The sequence below is a fragment of the Ictalurus punctatus genome, chromosome 29 (genome assembly GCF_001660625.3).
Source record: "Ictalurus punctatus breed USDA103 chromosome 29, Coco_2.0, whole genome shotgun sequence".
Classification (NCBI taxonomy): domain Eukaryota; kingdom Metazoa; phylum Chordata; class Actinopteri; order Siluriformes; family Ictaluridae; genus Ictalurus; species Ictalurus punctatus.
The window spans coordinates 13,995,828-14,019,396 of record NC_030444.2 but is presented as its reverse complement, the minus strand read 5'-3'; the positions used below and the strand labels follow the sequence as shown (position 1 = coordinate 14,019,396).

At 41.7% G+C, this 23,569-nt stretch overlaps 1 protein-coding gene across 1 annotated transcript; it reads left to right on the top strand.

Moving 5' to 3' along the window:
- The first annotated feature begins 5,617 nt into the window (after positions 1-5,617).
- LOC100305044 (luteinizing hormone receptor) lies at positions 5,618-22,971 on the top strand. The gene is given in 11 exon segments (NM_001200279.1): positions 5,618-5,835; positions 5,969-6,040; positions 16,553-16,627; positions 16,784-16,858; positions 16,962-17,036; positions 17,273-17,350; positions 18,826-18,894; positions 19,305-19,379; positions 20,707-20,895; positions 21,462-21,533; positions 21,629-22,971. Coding segments are annotated over 11 exon segments (2,091 nt in total). The 5' UTR covers positions 5,618-5,662; the 3' UTR covers positions 22,767-22,971.
- The last annotated feature ends 598 nt before the right edge of the window (positions 22,972-23,569 follow it).

The following is a 23,569-nucleotide window of genomic DNA, read 5'->3' as shown; positions in this document are numbered from 1 at the left end:
CCACAGAGTTACAGAAGGGAGAGTATCCTTCATCCACTTGTTAATAATGCATTTCCCAGCCAGAAGTAGTAGTAGTAGTAGTAGTTTGTCCAGTAATTTGAGACCTAACGAGGTTAAATTCAGTGTTTGTATTTGAGTTTTTGATGGGAGACCCAACAGAGAGGTGCCTGGAGTTTTTTATTTTTTCACTTTTACCACTAAAAAAAAAAATTTCAAAAATCTGGATATGTACCTGCACTCCCAAAAGTATAGAAAGTCGGTCCCTAAGTCGGTATGGTATTTCACACATAAAGGTGAAATAGTGGGATCGATTTTGTTAATTATGACCGGGGTTATATGTAATCTGTATTATATCTTAAATCAGTCCCTAGAGGATTTCGCAATATCCGGAGGAGTTTTTCGAAATTTTTCATCCGGGCCGAGACGCGTCACGTGACGTCATCACGACGCGCGTTCAACCAAATCTTCAATTCACGTGCGTCCGACGTGAGTCCATCTAAAAGGTCTCGTTTACCAACAAACATCACCGCGAAAGACACCATTTCGTTTGATCGTAATTTCTCCAATTCTAGTAGTTTTCTGCAAGCAAAAAAAAAAACACTGTGCAAACGGCATGGCAAATTCTGAAGAAAAAAAAAATCAAGCATTTTTGGCTTCAACATTCACACAGAAAAGAAAAAAAAACACCTCAGTGAAATCCTGTACAGACGGTTACATCGAGTCTCCCTTCATCTGTTACATATGAAAGTAGACCTCAGGCATTCAACGGCCTCCTGCCAGTCATCCTCTATATATCCACTGCAGAGATCCTTCTCCTATTTTAAGCTGCACTGTTCAGGTGATTTGGGGCCTGAGATTATAAGAGAGAGGAAAAATTGGATATGACACTTCATATCCAATTTTTTTTTTTTTTTTTTCTGTCGTATTCACCAAAAACCTCTCTACATCTCTGAGCGGAGCCATACGCGTTGAGGGTGTCTGTTTTGAGTGTTGAGTTTGCAGATAACCAAAGTGATGTAGGGTAATTGGCATTTCCAAATTGTCTGTAGTGTGTATGATTGTGGGCCGGCACCCCGTCCAAGGTGTCCCCCACCTTGTGCCCAGAGTCCCCTGGGATATCCTCCAGGCTCCCGGCGACCCTGTGCTACAGAAAATGAATAGATGTATGGAAACAAAACAAATCATCTAAAACGATAGAAAGCTTCCAAATGTTCACGCATGAAACATTTATGAACAGTCGGTGTTCCATAATCTCTAATAAACCACTGATAAGCCTTGGTGTGTGTGTGTGTGTGTGTGTGTGTGTGTGTGTGTGTGTGTGTGTGTGTGTGTGTGTGTGAGTGGGTGTGGGAAGCAGGCTCTCTCTGCTCCACGTGAGTAATTGTGTAAGACTACTTAACCCTGAGAAGTATCTCTGTGTTCCTAAATAGACTTCCACCCTCGACTAGGCTCATGTCAAATACAGATCCGAGCTTGAAATCATACACACACACGTTTACAAAAACGATCATCCTGCACATACTGTTTAACGTTTCTGTCTTTAAATCTCGGAGCTAACACTGTGGTTATGATGTAACGCAGGTGAAAGCAGGTGAATATGCTGCACGTTTTTGCAGACCTCGATGCTTTAATGTGATTCCTCGCTTGTTTCATGGGGGTGGGGGTGGTGGTGGGGGGGGTTTGCAGGAAAGATGAGCCTCTTCTGACTATTGTGAGCGGTGATGTAGAGCAGGCAGAGGAAGGTTTAATGGTTTCCAACAACTCATCAAAAGAGGCTCTACGTCACCGCCTCTAAGTCGGTCAGCCTGCCCTTTTTTCTATTTTTCAGTCCTAACACCTCGGAGTATGTGCCTTCAGACATCATTGACATTGATGGACGGGTAATATGGCTGTGCTGGTCGACATAAATATAACCAAGGGATAATTTCTCTCTCTTTTTCAGGATGTTCAGACAAATCGACATCTCTAGCCACAAGCTTCTGCCTTCGATAGTAACCTGACCGTAAAGTGTTCTTTTAATGACCGACTAATCAAACTTAGTGTTTTAGAGCTTTGTTTACGAGTCTCTTGGCTCTAGTTGCATAAATAAGCCAGTATATACAGGGTGTCCCAAAAGTCTACATACACAGAGGACTGCGTTCACAGCACCACGTCGGCCGTTCCTTCGTCAGCGGATGTTCGTGGACGTCTGCCATGAGAACGATTTCGATGCGTTCTTCTTTTGCCAAACCCTTGTAAACAAACCGGGCTGGATGCTCTACGTTAGCGTCCAACACCATTGACGAGAGGACTGGCGTGTTTGTGCTCCCGCCAAGAAAAGCGTTCGCTCTATCATCCAGGAGGCCAAGGGAGCAAAATTGTGTTGTCTGAGTGGGAGGGGAGTACACCGTGTCCCCGGTCCATCACAGTGACACGAGCTGACGTATGTGGAAGAGGGTAGAGAGCGGCGTACTCCGATCCGAGCGCGTTACTCCGCCGTGTGACGCAGCATGGGGGGGATGCGTCATGTGATAGGGCGGAGTTAGTAGACGTAGCGGGTGGCATTTTACGAATGGAAAAAAATACAATTTAGTGGCGGAGGAGGGGGCGGGGTTAAAAAGAACATTACATATGCACACGGAGAAATTGTGTATTCGTTTAAATACGCGAAGATGATTTGTTTCGATCTCAGTCACAGAACAATTTCACTTATATGAACACACCTCCCCCCCCCCCCCCCCCCCCACACACACACACACACACATCAACCTTAACCTTCATAACTTTCACACAAATTATTATCCAAGCATATGACCCCTTTTTGTGTCAACACACTTTCTCTCCAGGGTCTGTGATTATACACACCACCTGCTCGTGTCAGCGATTATAATTACATAACAGGCTTAGAAGTATTAAAAAATAAATAAATAAATGAATAAATCTCCTCTTTACTCGTCCTTACTGTAACTTAATTAGCAGGAAGACTTCCTCTGGTTGTGTAAACGGTGCTGAATGAAAGGTACCTGCCTGCTTTGGGGACCACGTGGCATTTACACACGTGCGCATCAAAAAAAGCTTCAAAGTAATATAGCAGTATAAACGCTATTGGGAAGAACTTCCTACTCGTGGAACTGATGACTATGCACTACGCGGTTTGGTGTAAGGATCATCCGTGTGTGTGTTCCTGCATTTCTGCGTCCTTGCTGTTGTTTCTGCGAGAATAAAAGCATACGGTTTCTAAGTAACGCATTAGCGTACCACTTACACGAGCCTCGTGTCAACAGTGCACCAAAAATAAAAGGCGAGATGACTCGCTGAATGCTGCAATTAACCACTCGGCAAAGCAAAGCTTAGATGAAAACACAAAGGATAACAATCAAAATCTTTTTTGTTTACAACAGTCGGTAAGCTCCCGATGACACGGAGCACGACGTCGGTTATGAGTATGGGAAAATTCCGGTATTTTCAGGAGAAGGACTGCTATACAGCATCGCAGGAGAAACAGAAAGAGGTGAACATTTCGTACACGCGGGACAAATCTTCTGGACAAATAACGTTTGCATCTGTAACAGAACTTCCCGCTTCAGAAACCTAGGCGTGTCAAACAACTCGTTTGAGCCCACCCATTTTTTAAATGATCAGAAATATTGGAACACGTGACGTGAACACGTGGTGTGTGTCGTTGTCCAGGTGTTCTTGTTATTGATTTGTTTAAACAATGACTAGCTCAGAGAGTCTATTCTAATTCATAGGAATAACGCGATCGCAAAAATGTCATCAATTAAGCCGAATGAGACTGCATTCCGTTAGGACAAAAGTAATTGCACCTTATACAAGGAGGAAGAATTAGTGCGTGTCTAGAGTAGACAGCATGCTCTGATGGCTGAGCTGCTTTAGTTGAGGATTTAGTACTATTTAATAGTAGTAGTTCTCGAGTTAGGACTTTTGCAAGAGAGCACGAAAAAATCGAGAGAGAACGGTAACATTAATTCGAGAGAACGCTCACATTGTTAAGAGAGAAAGTAAACATTATTGCAGGAGAACGCTAACATTGTCGCGAGGGAATGCAAACAGTGTCGCAAGAGAACGCTAACATTTTCACGAGGGAACGCTAACATTTTCGCGAGGGAACGCTAACATTGTCGCGAGGGAACGCTAACATTGTCGCGAGGGAACGCTAACATTGTCGCGAGGGAACGCTAACATTATCGCGAGGGAACGCTAACATTGTCGCGAGGGAACGCTAACATTGTCGCGAGGCAACGCAAACATTGTCGCAGGAGAACGCTAACATGGTCGCAGGAGAACGCTAACATTTTCACGAGAGAACGCTAACATTGTCGCGAGGGAACGCTAACATTGTCACGAGAGAACGCTAACATTTTCACGAGGGAACGCTAACATTGTCGCGAGGGAACGCTAACATTGTCGCGAGGGAACGCTAACATTGTCGCGAGGGAACGCTAACATTTTCGCGAGGGAACGCTAACATTGTCGCGAGGGAACGCTAACATTGTCGCGAGGGAACGCTAACATTATCGCGAGGGAACGCTAACATTGTCGCGAGAGAACGCTAACATTATCGCGAGGGAACGCTAACATTATCGCGAGGGAACGCTAACATTGTCGCGAGAGAACGCTAACATTGTCGCGAGGGAACGCTAACATTGTCGCGAGGGAACGCTAACATTGTCGAGAGAACGATAACATTTTCGCAAGAGAACGCTAACATTATAGCGAGAGAACGCAAATATTATCGCGAAAACCCAAAACTTGAGTGAACTCAAAAATGAATGTACGAGAGCGCAAAACTGTCGCAGGGGGATACAAAACGATCAAGAGAGAGTGCAAAAATGACTGCGGTGGAGCACAATGCCAGAGTGGCTAATCCAGAGAACCAGGAGAATTTCGGGTTGGCAACACAATAAATTTCATGCTAGTGTTATAACTTGTTGCAGCATGGGTTGAGCCACATACTCATACACACACACAACGCTAGCCTGTAGCTGCTTCGGGGGTTTCCTCTGGGTACTCCGGTTTCCTCCCACAGTACAAAGTCATGCGTTGTAGGTGCATTGAGTGATTGGCGTTTTGTCAAATTATCCATAGTGTGTGTATGGATTGTGCCCTGATGGGTTGGTACCCCGTCTAGAGCGTCCCCCGCCTCGTGCCCAGGGTTCCCTTGGATGGGTTCCAGGCTCCCCGTGTAGGATAAAAGCGCTACAGGAAACGGACGTATGGATGTATCATTTGTGTTGTAGTTGGTTCCTATTGTGCAATACCTTTGTAAATAAATAAATAGTGGAAAGAGTTTGTTGGTCGCTCAGATGACATTCCTGAGCTGAAATTCAACCCCACTCCCAAATTCAGCCTGTGGTGACCTATCGGGTGTTCAGGTGTTCAGTACAAAACAAACCCTGCAGAATTATTGATGCAGCTGAATGCGGAACTAAACCACCGGACCGCGCTGTCCTGCTGGGGGGATTTGGGAAGGAGCTGTGGTGGAGTGGTGAGGAAGGCGCACCAACCCGCACAGCACCGCACCGAGGAGGAGTTTCAGGTGAACAATCTGGCAACCCGCCGTGGGCGGAACGGTGAAGAAGTGAGTCGGTCGGTTTTTGACCCGGGAGTGGAGTTTATATGTAGAGTGTGAAGGACGCAGGTTAAGCAGAAGAAGAGGATTATGGTGTCACGGTGCTCGGTGGCGGCGCTGCTGCTGGCGGTGGTGATGCGTCTGAGCCGCGGGGGGGCGTTCACCTGCCCGCCGATCTGCAGCTGCACCGCGGACACACTGAGCTGCACCGCGCAAACCGAGAGGAGAACCCGGGTACCATCCTCCACCACTAGCACCAACCTGTACGTCCACCATCATCACAAATACACACACTGCTGCAGAAAGTTTCCAGAAGTTTCAAACTCCCTCGGGTGCCAAAACTTTTGTTTCGTTCATGTATTTACTTATTTATGATTCTTTTCTTTTCTTTTGCAGAAGATTAGCGCACCTGCCTTTGAAAGAAGTGCAAAGTGGAACATTTCGAGGTCTCATCAACGTGTCCAGAATGTGAGTCCGGCTTTAAACGGATTTATTTGTGTTTATGAGATCAAAGGAATGAATAAATCAGCCTTTATTCATTTATTAATTACCCCAAGGTGGCTTTGTATGTATGTAGTAGCTGTGTTACCAAAAATAAATAAATAAATAAATAAATGAATAACTTTAAGGCATAGAAAAAAATATTGTGTGAGTAGAAAAATATATAATAGGCCATATCATGTATAATATATCATATATATTGTGAGTGAAAAATATGTAGGGGTGGGCGATACGTCCAAAATATTATATCACAATATTTCTACATGTAAGGTTTTGCGAACTAACTGCCAACAAAAGAGTAGTGCTGCAATTTTTCATACACCTTTTTTAAAAGGGTAAGCGAGAGAGTGATGATCGTTTTGCGCGACGTCGAAAAATGACAAAGAAACACAGAAAGGAAAAATTAATTGCAACATTTAAATGATCTGAACACCTGACTAACCCCTAAAACGCCAACCGTACATTATCCTAAACAAAACTGTATTATTTATTTTATTTTTTTAAAAACCTACTCTGCACACTTTGCTTTTCTAGAACTCAATTAAAAGATCTTGCACAGTAGCACGACTCGCATTGTTCTCCGCTTGATCTATCGCTTTGCTTGTATTTCCTCATTTTTAAGTCGCTTTGGATAAAAGCGTCCGCTACATGAATAAATGTCAATTTTAGACGTAGAAAACCAGATCAGATCCTTCTGGAGTTTGTAACTGTTATTTCTAGTTTTATGGCAAGGCTGTGCACATCATGTTTACAGATGAGCGCAAAAGTTTTATATACGCGATACTGTGCAAAAGTGTTTTATATACGCGGTAATGTGCAAAAGTGTTTTATATACGCGATACTGTACAAAAGTGTTTTATATACGCGGTACTGTGCAAAAGTGTTTTATATACACGGTACTGTGCAAAAGTTTTATATACGCGATACTGTGCAAAAGTTTTATATACGCGGTACTGTGCAAAAGTGTTTTATATACGCGATACTGTGCAAAAGTTTTATATACGCGGTACTGTGCAAAAGTGTTTTATATACGCGATACTGTGCAAAAGTGTTTTATATACGCGGTACTGTGCAAAAGTTTTATATACGCGGTACTGTGCAAAAGTTTTATATACGCGGTACTGTGCAAAAGTTTTATATACGCGGTACTGTGCAAAAGTGTTTTATATACGCGGTACTGTGCAAAAGTGTTTTATATACGCGATACTGTGCAAAAGTGTTTTATATACGCGGTACTGTGCAAAAGTTTTATATACGCGGTACTGTGCAAAAGTTTTATATACGCGATACTGTGCAAAAGTGTTTTATATACGCGATACTGTGCAAAAGTGTTTTATATACGCGGTACTGTGCAAAAGTGTTTTATATACGCGGTACTGTGCAAAAGTGTTTTATATACGCGGTACTGTGCAAAAGTTTTATATACGCGGTACTGTGCAAAAGTTTTATATACGCGATACTGTGCAAAAGTGTTTTATATACGCGATACTGTGCAAAAGTGTTTTATATACGCGGTACTGTGCAAAAGTGTTTTATATACGCGGTACTGTGCAAAAGTGTTTTATATACGCGGTACTGTGCAAAAGTTTTATATACGCGGTACTGTGCAAAAGTTTTATATACGCGGTACTGTGCAAAAGTTTTATATACGCGATACTGTGCAAAAGTGTTTTATATACGCGGTACTGTGCAAAAGTGTTTTATATACGCGGTACTGTGCAAAAGTGTTTTATATACGTGGTACTGTGCAAAAGTGTTTTATATACGCGGTACTGTGCAAAAGTGTTTTATATACGTGGTACTGTGCAAAAGTGTTTTATATACGTGGTACTGTGCAAAAGTTTTATATACGCGGTACTGTGCAAAAGTTTTATATACGCGGTACTGTGCAAAAGTGTTTTATATACGTGGTACTGTGCAAAAGTGTTTTATATACGCGGTACTGTGCAAAAGTGTTTTATATACGTGGTACTGTGCAAAAGTGTTTTATATACGCGGTACTGTGCAAAAGTGTTTTATATACGTGGTACTGTGCAAAAGTGTTTTATATACGTGGTACTGTGCAAAAGTTTTATATACGCGGTACTGTGCAAAAGTTTTATATACGCGGTACTGTGCAAAAGTGTTTTATATACGTGGTACTGTGCAAAAGTGTTTTATATACGCGGTACTGTGCAAAAGTGTTTTATATACGTGGTACTGTGCAAAAGTGTTTTATATACGCGGTACTGTGCAAAAGTGTTTTATATACGTGGTACTGTGCAAAAGTGTTTTATATACGTGGTACTGTGCAAAAGTGTTTTATATACGCGGTACTGTGCAAAAGTGTTTTATATACGTGGTACTGTGCAAAAGTTTTATATACGCGGTACTGTGCAAAAGTTTTATATACGCGGTACTGTGCAAAAGTGTTTTATATACGTGGTACTGTGCAAAAGTGTTTTATATACGCGATACTGTGCAAAAGTGTTTTATATACGTGGTACTGTGCAAAAGTGTTTTATATACGCGGTACTGTGCAAAAGTGTTTTATATACGTGGTACTGTGCAAAAGTGTTTTATATACGCGGTACTGTGCAAAAGTTTTATATACGCGGTACTGTGCAAAAGTTTTATATACGCGGTACTGTGCAAAAGTTTTATATACGCGGTACTGTGCAAAAGTGTTTTATATACGCGATACTGTGCAAAAGTGTTTTATATACGCGGTACTGTGCAAAAGTTTTATATACGCGATACTGTGCAAAAGTTTTATATACGCGGTACTGTGCAAAAGTGTTTTATATACGCGATACTGTGCAAAAGTGTTTTATATACGCGATACTGTGCAAAAGTGTTTTATATACGCGGTACTGTGCAAAAGTTTTATATACGCGGTACTGTGCAAAAGTGTTTTATATACGCGGTACTGTGCAAAAGTTTTATGTACGCAGTATTTTTTGGACAAAACAGCCGTCATGTTCTCCGGGGTAAAGAGGAAAAGGACCATCTGAGTTGTTATCGGTGTCAGGTCCAAAATCCAGCGTGTGTCATGGTAAGGGGGCGTGTCAGTGCACATGGTATGGGGGTGTGTCAGTGCACATGGTAAGGCGGCGTGTCAGTGCCCATGCTTTAGGGGCGTGTCAGTGCCCATGGTATCGGAGCATGTCACTGCACATGGTATGGGGGCGTGTCACTGCACATGGTATGGGGGCGTGTCACTGCACATGGTATGGGGGTGTGTCAGTGCCCATGGTATGGGGGCGTGCCACTGCACATGGTATGGGGGCGTGTCAGTGCACATGGTATGGGGGTGTGTCAGTGCCCATGACATGGGTAACTTACACATCTGTGAGGGCATCATTAATGCAGAAAGATTCATACACAAGATATGTACACGTTTTGGAACAACATATGCTGCCATCCAGAGCAGGACAACGCCAAACCGCATTCTGCCCGGATTACAAGCGCATGGTCACGTAAGCAGAGAGTGTGTGTGCTAGCATGGCCTGCTGCAGTTCTCACCTGTCTCCCATTGAGAACATGTGGCGTATTATGAAGCGCAAAATGAGGCGACGAATTCCCCGTACAGTCGCTCAGCTGAAGAAATGTGTAATGGATGAATGGGGGAAAATTCCGCTCGGTAAACTTAACCACCTGGTGCCTTCACTCAGCGTCCAAACGCTTAATAAATGTTATTAAAAGAAAAGCTGATGTTACACAGCGGTAAACAGTCGACTGTCCCAACTTTTTCGGAGTGCGTTGCAGTCATCAGATTTGAAATGAGTGTATATTCTCAAGGGGCGCACGGTGGCTCAGTGTTTAGCACGTTCGCCTCACGCCTCCAGGGTCAGGGATTCGATTCCCACCGTGGTCCTGTGTGTGCGGAGTTTGCATGTTCTCCCCGTGCTGCGGGGGTTTCCTCCGGGTACTCCGGTTTCCTCCCCCAGTCCAAACACATGCATGGTAGGCTGATTGGCGTGTCCAAAGTGTCCGTAGTGTATGAATGTGTGTGTGATTGTGCCCTGTGGATGGATCGGCACCCCTGTCCAGGGTGTTCCCCGCCTTGTGCTTCCTGGGATAGTCTCCAGGTTCCCCGTGACCCTGAAAAGGATAAGCGCTATAGAAGATGGATGCATGGTAACTAAACTCAAAACTAAACTCAATTCACAAAGTAAAACATCATATAATGTCTTAATAATGTGTTTTCAATATAGTACAGGGTGAACTGAATTTTCAAATGACTCCCAACTTTTTCCAGAATTGTGTGTGTGTGTGTGTGTGTGTATAAAACCCAGCGTTAATGTTCTTCCATTTTAAGTTAAGCAAGTCTGCCTCTGGCATTTCCACCGCTGTATATGGTTAACATGTGGTGACAACCTCTAGGACAAATTGTTTTGTTCAGGACGTCCAAGCCGATAGATAGAGAAGTGCTGAGTCTTACACCAAAACTGCAATTATTTGCTACACTTAAACCCTCGATTTCTTAATCACTGCTCATGATTGGAATCCCGTGTTGAAATCTAACCCGTCTAGCCTGTCATCCGTTTATAGAGGCAGATCTCTGTGTTCTGTGAGTGTTCTCATAGATAAATGACAAGGTATTGAAATTCTTAAAGACCACTTATAAATGATCTTCATCGTAGTGGACGGTGGAACTATTCCAGTACTGCAATATACCAGAGAAAAACACAATAAATTACTGTAAAGCACAGCCAAGTCCTGTGAAACAATGCATGATAAATCCCTGGACAAAATCTACGTATAAAGAAAAGAACATTACTATGGCACCACGTCTACTTGGTGGAAAAAACCAAACAAGTTCTCGGGTGACAGGATGAACAAATTAGCTTGTGGAAATAGACGATTTTAGAGATTACCTATACAAATGTACATCATCTTTGGTCATTTTTGCTCGTTGTGACAATGGAATCAAGCACGCTTAATAGCTCGTTGTCTATTCGAGTGACAAGACAAACGAATCAGCTTGTGCCTTCACAAACGGTCGGTTCTAAGGACCTAATTTACATTTACATGCAATTAATTAAACGAATAAGTTGCTAAACTAAAGTAGAGCTACAATTACTGAACTTTAAATGTTTGTGTTGGGTTTTAGTGCTAAAGTGTTGGTTGTTGCTTTATTTCCATGGTTCGTGTGAAGAGTTCGCAGTTAACGACAGATTTGTTAAACAATAACCTTGTCACTGAGTTGATTTTTAAATGATACCCGCGTGTCTAGTTAAGGACAAAACATTTGGTGTTTCTTTCAACATAGTCAGTTTGTTAGTACATTTAACACGTGCGTTATGTTAAACATTTCCACACGAAGATGTTAAATATAACACCAGAATCCTAACTCCTAATCCAAATTGTTTGTATGCTAATATTCTACGAAAATGCTAAATTAAAAAAAACGAACAAACAATTGCAGGAAATTCAGGTGATATTTATTAAAATCTTTAAAAAAAAAAACATTTGAAAGATGTTTAAGAATGGGAGTTGATGTATCTCTCTTATAAATCTCCTTGCCATCTGGGAAGACATAAAGAACGTTTGGTCTCGACCAAACTACCGAGCTAGCTAAGTTCCGTTAGCCACTGACTGTCTGCACCTGTTACCCGGCATTAACATTCACCGAATACAAGAAGAAACACAGCTCTAACCCATCTTCCTAATGCTAATTACTACAGCGGGTCTGGTCTTGCTAACTTACCGGTGATCATTTGGTTTCCTCGCCTCAGGACTCCGACTCCGCAGTCACGATCAAAAGCTCAAAGCGACGAACATTCACTTTGAGGCGAGTTTAGGTTCTTATGATGACGTCGGCAACGTGATCGAACATTGATTTAACACGTTGTGTTGGTAACTCGTGTGAATTTTGCCTTTTTTTAACACATTTTATTGGATAATTTAACACAACATGTGTTGAAATAATACTAACACAAAACGTGCGCACTGTAGGATATTAACACTTCCTTTCTGAGTGGGCACCGATGTCAAAGGGTGACAACGAGCAAGAGTTTCTTTTCACACTTACCATGTTCTAGCAACTCTATATTTAGAGAAATTGAGTCTAGACGGAGTTGGAGACGTTTTTTCTGCAAATGCTGGAGTCGAAGTACATGCCGCTAGAATATAATGGCGCTCTGCTCTACAGTGCCGAGTATGCCATCTATGACGGACAATGGTGCGATGGTATTACCGGTGGTATTAGCATGAATTTTAAAGCTTTGGAAGCTGATCTATTTGAGCGGAGTGTACAGGTGAAGAGGTGAGAGCGACGACCAGACCGAAGCGCCGCTGCATCATTCACGTTAGGTAGAGATTAAGCGAGGGCTAAATCCCACTGCATGACTCTCACTAACCTTATCAACATGTGTTTTAGGTCGTACAGGAAACTCCACAGTAAAAATGTTAATGCCAAGTAAGTTTTACTCGAATTTCATTAGGAAATAAAACTTGGACACCAGTGAAGATCACATTAAAATAAATGCGCAAGTCATTCAGTGTGTTTTTTTTTTCTTCTTTCAGCAAAGTACGCTTTTAGCCAAAATACATCTTAACTCAAATGTTTCTTTTACAAACCGTTCCCTCCTCGACACATTATGAAACCATCAGAAGCGCACAGGGCAGATCAAACCTCCGTGTGATCATAAAATAACACTTTAGAGTTACAAAATCTCTTTCCCAAACACATCTGTTGTTTTTATGAGATAGAGTCCAGCGCCAAAGTTTGAGTTCTCCAAGGATTTTCAGCGAGAAGGAAAAGTTGTCCGTGTTGTACCGTTTTATTTACAGATTTTACTCTATTCTTGTCGTCTTGTTGCACTTCTCAGTGCTTATTTACTTGGTGTTGGTTTTGTGTTAGTTGGTGTTCTTCCTCTTTGTCTTCCGAAGATGGAAAGAGGGTGATGATGGCCCAAAAAAATCTGATGTGGGTGTATCCTGTAATAAAACAACAATCCAAAACATACAGCAAAATCAGATTGTAAGGACGTTTTTGCCATGACCCTCTTGGCTTTAACGCTGTTGGAAGTTAGAACGTGTCGAGAGGAATGTGGGGGCTGAAGTTTCGAACGGAAAAGATCCAGAAGTTCCAGTGATGTTCAGGGGGTGTGAAAGAAGTTGGAAACGGTTATAAAAGCAAAGAGAGGACATACAGATACATACAGATACAGTTGCAAGAAAATGTTTGTGAACTCTTGGGAATTACCAGGGGGGTTTTTTGCACTGATTACTCATAAACTGTGGTCTGATCTTCATCTAAGTCACAATTATAGACGAACACAATTTGACTAAATTAATAACACCTATACAGTAGTAGTTTTCAGCTCTTTATTGCGTATACTGAGTAATCATTCACAGTGCATGCTGGAAGAAGAAAAAAAAAAAAGAAGTAAGTGAACCTCTGTGCTAACTGGATTCAGGTGTTTCAGTGAAGGAGATGAGATTGTGGGTTGTACAGGTGCTTCTCCCTTTAAATAAAGAGACATAAAGTCCGGTTTCTGACAAATCTGGTTCCTGACACACTCAGTTGATGAGTGTGAGCCATGCCTTGATCTCATCAACTTTCACAGGACTTTAGAAGATGCATTATAGAGATGCACACAGCTGGAAAAGGCTACAAAATCATTTCAGAAGACCTGGGTGTTCATCAAACCGCAATGAGACAAATTGTCTACAAATGGAGGAAATTCGGGACTGTTGCTCCTCTCCCTAGGATCACACCGAGAGAATGGGCAATCTGGTGAAAAAGAACCCACAGGTAATAGGTAATGGCCTGCAGAAGACTCTACAAACTGTGAAAGTCTTTGTTCATGTGTGCACTATCAGGGGGAAAAAAGAAAAGAAAAAGTGGTGTTAATGGAAGGAGACCAGAAAGGAAACCGCTACTGTCTGGAGAAAAAAAAACCCATTGCAGCATGTCTCAAGTTTGTGCAAAAACCGCCTGGATGTTCCATAATGCTTCTGGGAAAATGTTCTGTGGACAGATGAGACCAATTTTAAACTTTTTGGCACAAATGCACAACCTGAGGAGGAAAAATGCACTGCACACTAACACTAAAACCTGATCCCAGCTGTGAAGCATGGTGTAGGGTGCATCACGGTTTGGAGCCACTTTGCTGCCTCAGGACCTGGACGCAATCATTGCAGTAACAATGAATTCAAAACTGCATCAAGACATTTTACAGGAGAATGTCAGGGCAGCAGTCCATGAGCTCAAGCTTAAGTGAATCTCAATATGCTCGATAAAACACTTGTACTACTGTTTGCGTGTTATTAGTTTAGTCAGATTGTGTTTGTCTATAATTGTTACAGATGAAGATTGGATCAACTTTTATGAATAATCAATGCAAAAACCCTGGTAATTCCATTGGGTTCATAAACTTTTTCTTGCAACTATACATCTTTACATTTACTTTTTGGCCATTTTTTGTTACTTGTTACAATGAAAGAACATCTGTGAAACTAAACACATTAAACATCATTAGCAAAGATCCTTATTAAATATCATTCATGTAGGTCCTTAGTAAGCGTTACTGATGTTGTTTAATAAGGACCTACATTACAGATGTTTAATAAGGACCTACATTACAGATGTTTAATAAGGACCTACACTAACGATGTTTAATTAGGACTTACACTACATATGTTTAATAAGGACCTACATTACAGATGTTTAATAAGGACTTACTCTACAGATGTTTGATAAGGACTTACACTACATATGTTTAATTAGGACTTACACTACAGATGTTTAATAAGGACTTACACTGCAGATGTTTAATAAGGACTTACACTACAGATGTTTAATAAGGACTTACACTACAGATGTTTAATAAGGACTTACACTACAGATGTTTAATAAGGACTTACACTGCAGATGTTTAATAAGGACTTACACTGCAGATGTTTAATAAGGACTTACACTACAGATGTTTAATAAGGACTTACACTACAGATGTTTAATAAGGACTTACACTACGGATGTTTAATAAGGACTTACACTGCAGATGTTTAATAAGGACTTACACTGCAAATATTTAATAAGGACTTACACTACAGATGTTTAATAAGGACTTACAGTGCAGATGTTTAATAAGGACTTACACTGCAGATGTTTAATAAGGACTTACACTGCATATGTTTAATTAGGACTTATACTACAGATGTTTAATAAGGACTTACACTACAGATGTTTAATAAGGACTTACACTACAGACGTTTAATAAGGACTTACACTACAGACGTTTAATAAGGACTTACACTACAGATGTTTAATAAGGACTTACACTACAGACGTTTAATAAGGACTTACACTACAGATGTTTAATAAGGACTTACACTGCAGATGTTTAATAAGGACTTACACTACAGACGTTTAATAAGGACTTACACTACAGACGTTTAATAAGGACTTACACTGCAGACGTTTAATAAGGACTTACACTGCAGACGTTTAATAAGGACTTACACTGCAGATGTTTAATAAGGACTTACACTGCAGATGTTTAATAAGGACTTACACTACAGATGTTTAATAAGGACTTACATTACATGTGTTTAATAAGGACTTACACTACAGATGTTTAATAAGGACTTACACTACAGATGTTTAATAAGGACTTACACTGCAGATGTTTAATAAGGACTTACACTGCAGATGTTTAATAAGGACTTACATTACATGTGTTTAATAAGGACTTACACTGCAGATGTTTAATAAGGACTTACACTGCAGACGTTTAATAAGGACTTACACTACAGATGTTTAATAAGGACCTCAAGCTTTCCATTTTGAGTTGATGCTGTGTTAATGCTGTTGCATTTTCATGCTTCATGCTTGTTGTTTTGCTTTTGATGAGTTTATCAAAAAAAAGTGACGTTTATCAAAGTTACATTAAGATCAGATAACATATTACTTTTATCACCATAAATGAAAAAAACAGTGCAGATTAATCTCTCACATTTCAGATGCGTAGGCAACAAAGGCGTGAACCCGCTGCGTTATGTGCTACTCGTGACGCACGCAAGAAAACACTGCGAAGCCTCTTACTATAATCCCTTCTGTAATGGTTTTAAAATGGAAAAGACAATTATGCCAATTACATTCTCGAAGAGCGGACGGAGCTCCTGCTTCACAGATGAACCAACCCGCTGACATTGTCCTAAACTGATTGTAAGTGGGTCTTGATTAGGAACTAAAAATTGAAAATGGGGTAAAAAGATTAGCATGAAACTTCAAGGCCATTTTGTGAATATATACTTTTAGAATTTTTAGCGAACCTTAAATTAGATCTCACTCAAAGTAATAACTTTCTAAAGTGTGAAAAAGATATATTTTTTTGCAACATGAAATGAGAAGTCGTAACTAATGAGTAGCTTTGGCAACACGTATTAATAATTCTTTAAATGTGGCGTGAAAATGACATACTAAAAGATGTGTATGTGTAATATAATAATGTTTAATATCTGCTGAGATGTCTGTTTCTTCTGCAGTGAAATTTCTCAAAGTGACTCCATCAGAAAAATAAAAGGCGAGGCATTTCTCTCGATCCACAACGTTATCGAAATGTAAGTCGCCCTCCTTAATTACAGCTATCACTTAGAATTACAGACATTTTTGAACAATTTTTTAAATATATATTTAGCTGTGATATGCAGTAATTTGTGACTAGTAATCTCTAAATGACTGCATTTATTTTATTTTATTTTATTTTTTTACCGTAGCTCAATTCTGAACATCATTCACCTGTCAGCTATGGAAAAGGGTGCATTCACAGATCTGCCAAGACTGAGATACCTGTAAGGGAGGAAAAAAAAAAAAAAAAAGTCTACGTTGTTATAGTGCTAATACGTTATCACGTCACGTCAGCTCCTCTCTCCATTCTGTCTTCGTTTCATTTAGGAGCATCTGCAACACGGGAATAAGGCATTTCCCAGATTTTTCTCGCATCTCCTCACTGGGGCTGGAATTCTTCCTGTGAGTAAACGTGTCCCGGTTTGATTCACTTCTGAGTGCACCTGCAAAATTGTAGCATGGGTTTTGGATTTGAGCCCGGCTCATTTAATACACAACATAAAAAGGCATGCTGCGTACGTGTGTGTGTGTGTGTGTGTGTGTGTGTGTGTGTGTGTGAGTTTGGACGAACATATACATGTTGAGTGCGTGAGCGAGTTGTAATTTGGTATCATTTTTCTCTCTTTTTTTAATTTAAGGGACATGGGAGACAACATTCAGCTGAATAACATCCCAGCCAACGCGTTTCAAGGCATATCCAAGGCGGACATGTACATGTGAGTACACCACACTTTTAGGAAAAGCGTTCTTCGATGTCGACTACGGCTCATAACCTAGAATGAAAAGAAAAAAAAGAAAGAAAACACCCCCTCAATGTGGAATTCCTACTCAGAAAGTCTGGAAGGTCTCCTCAAGCCCGAGTTCAGCACATGAACATGGTCACTCAGGCTGTCAGTAGTAAATAAAATATCCCTTCACTCATTTAAATAAGATTCATAGTGGTGTTTACTTTAGACCAATCAATGTTCACACGTAAGTTGATTAAATCTATAACTCGGAACATACAGTGGATATATATATAAAAAAAAAAAAATCTACACCACCCTGATAAAATGGCAGGGTTTTGTGATGTGTGTGTTTGTGTATATATAAAACAATCAGAAACGTTGTAGGAAAAATTAAAATAGTGTAAATTACCTTGCTGCATCATTGTGTTTGGGGGGGGGTGGGTGCAGCAAGTTACTGGGCCACGGAAGAGGTGGGTCTTTAAGATGGCGACAGATTCTGCTGTCTGAATTGATTTTGGACGTTCATTCCACGACTGAGGGGCAGACAGTTTGAAGGTTCTGGAAAAGGGACCTCGTGCCTCGTTGAGTAGGCACTACCAGGTGTCGATCGTTAACTTATCGCAGGTTTCGGGAGGGAACATAAACCTCAAGGTGGGTAGGTGCTGTTCCAGACAAGGTTGTGCCTTGAATTTGATGCGGATGGCTACAGGAAGCCAATGGACGGAGATAAAGAGGGGTGTCCGTTTGGGCTGCTTGAAAACAAGGTGTGCCGCTGCATTCTGCAATCATCTGCAGGAGTCTGATGGAGCTGGCTGGGAGGCCTGGGAGTCGTGCGTTGCAATGGTCCAGTCACAAATTATCTTGGTTTAACTTTTTTCATCACAAAAACCTGCCATTTTAACAGGGGTGTGTAGACTTTTTTTTTTTTATATCCATTGCACATAAATGCATCATAAACTCATGATCACTAATGTCAGCATTTGTCTGTTGGTTTGGTTGGTTAGTAGATTTTGTGCTGATATGAAAAGAAAGCAGCTCACGTGATACACACTGTAACCATAACAACGGTCTTACCAGTCCTAGCTAGACTCAGCTACAGTAACTAACCAACCCCAGCTTGTTGTTTATAATACCTGGTGTAATAAAGTAAAGGTCGGTGTGCTTGTGTAATTGTCGTACATGTAGTAAAAGTTAAGCATCACACTGAAGAAACCCTACGTGTATGATACGCCGACGCGCTGCGGTGCCGAGCTACATTATTGGAAGATTTAGCACACACCAAGCTTAGAGGCACTCTTTCACCGATCAGTGCATGTAAAACAGCAGCACAACATTTCATAAACCTGCACACAGAACTCAGATGAACAAACAAACAAAAAAAAGAACCTTTAACAGGTGAATCTGAGACAATCAGGTCAGTATTTCCGTTTTTATTTACCACTTTTTCTGCATAACTTCTTCAGGAATCTGGTCAGAAATGGATTTACCCAGATCGAATCTCACGCCTTCAACGGGACCAGACTGGAAAAGTTGTACGTATCTCTTATCAGTGTGTAGTAGTCTTACTCGTTCAGACATGTTTACAGAGAGCTTGTCTCCGAGTGAGTGGCAGGATCGTTGTTTGTTTGAAGATTGCAGGATCTGAGTAAGGAACAAAAAGTAAGGAACATATTGTACGAGTAAATAAATGTCAAACGAGACAAAACATTTAATTGTTTTCTTAACCGTTCACACTTTGGCTTCTAGTCCAAATAAACATTCAGTTGTCTGTCAGTGTGTGAGGTGTTTTTCATGCTTATGTACCGTATAATCGGGTTAAAGCTTAAATGTTTAAAATGATCTTTGCATGCCGTCAGCATATTACATTAACCGTAGTAATTCAAGCGTTCCACTGTAGGTGGAACAATAATTTATTTATTTATTTATTTTTAAATCACTTTAGGATTATGAAAGACAACTGGCACCTCATTAAAATCCATGATGATGCTTTTGAGGGAGCTGAAGGACCAACGTTGTTGTAAGTAAAACTTAAGGTCGGAATTAATCAAGGAACACGCATACGCTGTGTAAATACTGAAATTGTGATATGTTGAACTGAAGCATTTGAATGGACATAAAACCTGTAGGAATGTAGGACAGCGTTATATCTGTTAGCCAAGGCTGTCAAAAAAGCGCTCGAAGGCCAAGCGCAAGCATCGCCCTGAACTCTAACGCTGGTATGAACGAGGCAGGAAGCCAGTCTACAGGGTGAGATTACAGAAAATGAAAATATTTTTAATCCCAAAAAAAAAAAAAGAAGTATTTACTATTAAGAGATGGTGCAGATCTGACATGCAGTATGAGTATCTGGGATGATATCAGCAAAACAAATGGGATATTACAGCGATCCGATCAGATTCTGTAATAAGCAAACCTGCTTGGTTCATTTGAAATGTTATAAATATACAGCCAGGTCCATAAGTATATTTATTTATATATATATATATATATAGTTGTTTCATGACAAATTAAGGAGATAAAAGGCATGGAGTTGATTCCAGTTGTTGAATTAGCATTTGGTAGCCGTTCATGGGAACTCTCGATATACGGTCCAGAGACATGTCGATGCAAGTGAAGGAGGCCATCATTAGGCTGACAGACCTATCAGAGAGACAGCAGAAACTTTAGGAGTGGCCAAATCAACAATTTGGAGCGTTCTTAAAAAGAAGGAACGCACTGGCGAGCTCAGCAACACCAAAATGCCCGGAAGACCACCGGAAGAGCACTAACGTGGATGATCGCAGAATGCATTCCTTGTTGAAGGAAAAACCCCTTCACAGTGTCGAGCCAAGTCAAGAACACGCTGGAGGAGGTAGGTGTATCTCTGTCAAAGTCTACAATCAAGAGACGCCTTCACGAATGCAAATACAGAGTGTAAACATAGCAAAACCACCGGTAACACTCGAGAGCAGAAAGGCAAGGTTAGACCTTGTTTGAAAACATGTAATAAATAAATAACATTTAAAAAGTCTGCCCAGTTCTGGAACAAGATTCTTTGGGCAGATGAAACCAAGATTAACTTGTAACAGAACGATGGGAAGAGAATAGGATGGAGAAAGAAAGGAAGGGTTCATGATCCAAGGCATACCACATCATCTGTAAAACATGGTGGAGGAAATGTCATGGCCTGGACACCGGCACGTACGGCTGCCGATGGAACTGGGTCACTGGGTTGCAGTGAGGTTGCAGGTCATTTTGCATCACACCTTTTGCATCACACCCTTTGCACAGTATCGTGGATGTGTGTATATATGTGTGTGTGTGTGTGTGTGTGTATATATATATATATATTTATGTTTGTACAGGGATGTATCATCCACCGCTCTAAAATCGCTCCCTACACGAGGACTGAGAGGGGTGAAGGTTCTCATAGCGCGCTCTACACCTTCCCTAAAGACCCTCCCTCCACTTGATAACCTCGCAGAGCTTCAGGAGGCCGACCTCACCTACCCAAGCCACTGCTGCGCCTTCCACACCTGGAAACGCAACAACAGGTCTGTAGTATTAACAGACAAAAAGTAGTTTCCAATACGTATTGCAATACCTTTTTTAAAATCCTTGTTTCGAGATTTTTCTTACTGTACACACCTTCCCAGAAGGGTTTATACCTAGTGAACTAGCATGAGATGGCAGTTTTGATATGGAAAGCAGTTCTGTAAGTCGCCCTAGATAGGGGCGACTGTTAAATCCTGTAAATGTAAAAAGTACCGCTTATTAAAAATGACTGGTGCTGTCACACCTCCAGGGTTGAGGGCTCGGTTCCCTCCGCGGCCCTGTGTGTGCAGAGTATGTGGGTACTGGGTTTCCTCCCCCCAGTCCAAAGACATGCATTGTAGGCTGATTGGCATGTCCAAAAAGTGTTCCCCGCCTTGTACCCCATGCCGCTTGGGATAGACTCCAGGTTCCCCGTGACCCAGTAAGGATAAGCAGTACAGAAAATGGATGGATGGATGATCATCTTCAGTAACCACTTATTTGGAGCCTATCCCAGGTACAGCGGATGCAAGGTGGATATTATTAAGCCTGACACATTCTGACGCTTTATTCTTTCGTCCCACAGGGAGACCGCTGTATTTGACCGCTTTAAGAACCTGACCATGCTGTGCAACATGGATGACCAAGCAAATAACATGTAAGACTGTGACACTATGGTATACTTCATTTATTGTCAAGCTGATTGACTGACCAAGTGATCAGTAAAAACCTGTAACATCGTCTTCATCACAGGGACCCATCAGGTGACGATCTTAACGACATCAATTTCCACTACCCCGATCTGGAGTTGTGCGCCAGCAGTAGCTCCTTCAAGTGCACCCCGGAACCGGACGCCTTCAACCCTTGCGAGGACTTGCTGGGTCATACCTTCCTGCGTGCCATCACTTGGATTGTCACTGTTTTCGCTCTCGTGGGAAACCTGGCAGTGCTGCTCGTTCTACTCCTGAGCCACCAGAAGCTGAGCGTCTCCCGGTTCCTCATGTGCAACTTGGCCTTCGCGGATCTGTGCATGGGCTTCTATTTGCTGCTTATCGCCGTGGCGGACTATCGCTCGCGTCAAGAGTACTACAACCACGCTACGGACTGGCAGACTGGCATGGGATGTGGGGTAGCTGGGTTCTTGACCGTCTTCGCAAGTGAACTGTCGATCTATACTCTCACCATGATTACCCTAGAGCGCTGGCACACCATCACTCATGCCATGCAGATGAGCAGGAGACTGAGGCTTCGCCACATGGTCACCATGATGGCGATTGGTTGGGGATTTTCCTTTGTAATCGCTCTGCTTCCTGTAGTTGGCGTCAGCAGCTACTCGAAGGTGAGCATCTGCCTTCCGATGGACATTGAAACTCCGGTTTCGCAGGGTTACGTGGTGGCTGTGTTGGTCATAAACGTGGCAGCCTTTTTAATGGTCTGTTCCAGCTACGCCGGGATATACCTAAGCGTGCGCAACCCGAACGTACCGACACGTCACGGACACACGAGGATGGCCAAACGAATGGCGGTGCTCATCTTTACGGACTTCCTGTGCATGGCACCCATCTCGTTCTTCGCCATTTCCGCCGCTTTGCACATGCCTCTCATTTCGGTCTCCCAATCCAAAATCCTGCTCATCCTTTTCTACCCAATCAACTCGCTGTGCAACCCGTTTCTGTACACCATATTCACACGAGCCTTCCGCAGGGACATGTGTCTGCTTTTAAGCCGATGCGGTTGCTGCCACGCTCAAGCGGAGTTCTACAGATCGCAGGGTCTCTTGGGGTTCACCTTGGCTCCCAGGAAGAAGAGAGTGAGGAAACCTCACTCGAAAAATTTCCGAGCGTACCACGTCAAGCTGCAGGGATGCATCTTCAATAAAGCTGCAACATGAGCGTCGCGTTCCAATCAACTGAATGACTGACGGCCAGGCAGCAGTCTGGGAACGCTGTACATACTGTGAATATATCGTACATACTGTGAATGCTCTTTATATATTTTAATTTATTATTCGGATTTGTGTCCTGGACTGTGAAGCCATGTTCTAAACTGGATTTTCCTCTGCAGAAATTAATAATTAAAAATTTATATTTGTGGTTAAGAGTTTGTTTGGAGCAAACATGGGTGTATTTTAGGTTGGACATGTGACCATTTCCAAGCTCCTTTCCCCATCCGTCGTCGCTTCATTTAAGCCTTCGGCACTTTAGCGGGTGTTTTCTCACGGATACATTTTGCATTTAAAACGAAGCACCAGATATGAATAATAGGTGAGTCTGGGGAACTTGTAAGAGGGAGACTCATGGATCATTTAGCTAGCTAGCAAGCTTTTATGCCTTTGCAGAACCAACTCAACCTTTACTTGAGATTGTTATGAGAATTGTGCAGCCCTTTATGCTTTTCTCATGTTAGCTTTCTCAAGTAGGTGAAATAAAAGTTAGTTGTACCGAGTCGTAACATTTTGGCCTCAGACTTGTGATTGAACACTGAAGGAGACACCACAAAACTCGAAATCAATCTCAAGACACATGGAGCCCTGAACAAAATGCCATTGGTATTAATGAAGCATAATGAGGAAAGAAACGGTCCATGACCCTTTTTTTTGTTTTTTTATTATTCATGGAGATTATAAATTATGCATACTGAAGACCCTGCTGTCAAGCTTGTACTTTAAACCTTTCTCGATCTCCAAAACTGATC